The sequence below is a fragment of the Cryptomeria japonica genome, chromosome 2 (assembly GCF_030272615.1).
Source record: "Cryptomeria japonica chromosome 2, Sugi_1.0, whole genome shotgun sequence".
Classification (NCBI taxonomy): domain Eukaryota; kingdom Viridiplantae; phylum Streptophyta; class Pinopsida; order Cupressales; family Cupressaceae; genus Cryptomeria; species Cryptomeria japonica.
In genome coordinates, this window is record NC_081406.1 from 26,392,124 (window position 1) to 26,394,482 (window position 2,359).

The 2,359-nt window shown below is 37.8% G+C and overlaps 1 protein-coding gene across 2 annotated transcripts; it reads right to left on the reverse strand.

The window, feature by feature from the left end:
* Positions 1 to 532: 532 nt before the first annotated feature.
* Positions 533 to 2,101, reverse strand: LOC131048531 (LOB domain-containing protein 39). Of its 2 annotated transcripts, XM_057982506.2 has the most exons (3): positions 1,992 to 2,101; positions 1,695 to 1,894; positions 533 to 1,381 (listed from the first exon to the last, which is right to left on the reverse strand). In XM_057982506.2, exons 2-3 carry the CDS (start codon positions 1,876 to 1,878, stop codon positions 786 to 788), a joined length of 780 nt encoding a protein of 259 aa, XP_057838489.1. In that variant the 5' UTR covers positions 1,879 to 1,894; positions 1,992 to 2,101; the 3' UTR covers positions 533 to 785. The 2 variants fall into 2 exon arrangements, with proteins under 2 accessions (XP_057838489.1, XP_057838488.1); XM_057982505.2 differs by having other exon boundaries at positions 1,695 to 2,035.
* Positions 2,102 to 2,359: the final 258 nt, after the last annotated feature.

A 2,359-nucleotide genomic window follows, 5' to 3' on the forward strand; every position in this document is an offset into this window, starting at 1 on the left:
CAAGTTTAGCTTAAGGGTGATGCACAACTCAGCCACTTCTCTGTGCTTGATGTAGAAAAAAGTCCTGGGTAAAAAATGTTGATTATGAAGGAAACTACAAAGAACTCTTCAAGTTCCTCATTGATGACTGGAGCAATGCGCTCAAATAGCCACGGGTTAGCTGGTTTAAATTTTTAGACCTTTTGGTTTATTTTGTTAAGACTTTATATCGCTATAATTATCTTATTAAGACTTTTAAGTTGTTTTTTGACATGTCGTAAGTATGCTACTTGTTAGTGTGTTGTAAATTATTAGTGCTGCCTATAGACTATTGTGTAAATGACCAGCACCTTTATTTTACTGCTTTTAATATAAAAAATAATTAATTTTTTAAAAAACTATACAATATATTAACACTTTGTTTTTTCTTAATATAAGTTAGAAACCCATTTCATCCCCAAAAAAAAAGAATGAATGAACGAATTTAAACAGCATATAAACTACTTCGGCGATAAAATATAAACCTATTTCTAGGAATTTATAATTTTGATGCTTTAATCATTAAAACATATTTTATAGAGAGGAATCCCAAAAGTTTTGGCCAGTGGTTATCTGTTTCAAACAATATCGATCACTAGGTACTGCAAAAGCCTAGAATCTAGGCCCCTTTTTTCTGGGAAGCTCCGACAGTTTCTTTGATTCCACATTGGAATGGTTGAAGCTCTGTGCACTACATGTTGATCTTGTAGTGCCTCATTTCATCTCATATACTGCGAGATGTTCTGTACCTAAGCCATATTCTGCATTTAGTCTACAAATTTGTGAGGAAAACTGGTTCTTTGAGCTCCCAATGTGAGCTCCAGTTCCACCTCCACTTTCACTTCACTATTCTGCATATACAAAGCTTCAACTTTTGGGTTGAAAGAGTGAAATGTATTGTAATTCATTTCACTCTTTAATGTATTGTAATTCATTTCACCACCCAAATCATCTGGCTGTTGGGACGCCATAGATGAGGAACAGCATTTCTCCTTGCCATGGAGCATTTTGATTATATCAATACCTCCACTTTCCATTTGACCACTTGAAGTTTGGATTTGATTGAGAAATTGAGCTTCTTGTGATTTGGGTTTTCTTCTTGGATTAACACACTTAAACTTGCAGCTTGCCTTCACTTTGTGCAGTCCGCTGGCTGTGCTGTGCATCGCTCTCCCGTTCAATATTTGGTGCTCCTCGTTTCTCTCATCACAGGGAATGAGTGGATTTGGAATGTTTCCCTGCAGGATACTCTCCACTCCTGCCTGGCATACTTCCCAATTGCCAGACCAAAGCAGACCCACTGATCCATAGATGGGATTCAATATCCTCCCACAGGCTTCATAAAGGAGAGACCTGAATAAAGCTGAAACAGACCACAACACAAAAACTGAGCCAAGATTTAAAATCTTAGGCAAAAAAAAATATAAAAGATGAGAATGACCATTGTGATTTTGATCTGATTGTGTGAGTTTTTCATTAGCATTTCGAATCATATTTTATGATCTATCATCATTTTTCATTTTTATTATCTTTCATCTATCTTATATCCAGATGATGGATCATGAAACTCCGTGATCTAAAACATTGATGAAACATCTCACAAACAATAAGATCTAGCATTAGCATTATAGATTGTAGAAATCTAATATCGATGATGATTGGTGATTGTAACTAACCTGGCCCTGAAGATTGAGGGCCGTTGCTAATGAGGTTGATTAGACCCGTTCGACCGTAGAATTTTGCGAGAAAAGCAGTGGCATTTGCCTGAGATTGTGCAGTGTTGATCCATTCAAGGCATGGCCTCAGCACGCACGACTCACTGCAGCCTTTTCGCAGCACTCGGCAGCCATTGCAGCTCATTCTGCTTCACTTGTACCTGGATGATGATTAGCAGAATCGCAAAAACACATAACCATGAACAAAACACTAAAATGAGAATCTGAGTATGAATGAATGGCCTTTCAATTAATTACCTTTGTAAAGTGGTAGGAGCTGTTGAGGGAGGGTGCGACTGCGAATGAATATATGTGATGTAAAGGGTAGAGATTGTTGTTGTTTTGTCGTTATTCCCCGCATGTTGATTTCTTTGGTATATTTAGAAAGCACGAGAAATGTACTGGTGTCCACGTTGAAGGGTGTTGAAAACACGAAATGATTGCGGCCGTGTATCTGGGCATTTGAATGATGTTGTGTTGGATTTGGGTTCCCCATCGACCACGATGCTTCCACTTGTAACTTGGATTTGATGGATGCTGGTTTTTTCCCTTACCAAACCACGCATGGAATTCCTTTCCCTTCAAGCAACTGGACTCTACACAAATCTATTTCACAATCTTTAACT

Bases quoted from the DNA above. Each gene is read 5' to 3' on its own strand.
- LOC131048531 (XM_057982506.2), bottom strand. From the start codon at position 1,878: ATGAGCTGCAATGGCTGCCGAGTGCTGCGAAAAGGCTGCAGTGAGTCG. The intron at 1,382-1,694 runs GTTAGTTACAAT...GGTCTGTTTCAG, and splicing joins CCCTCAATCTTCAGGGCCAG to CTTTATTCAGGTCTCTCCTT.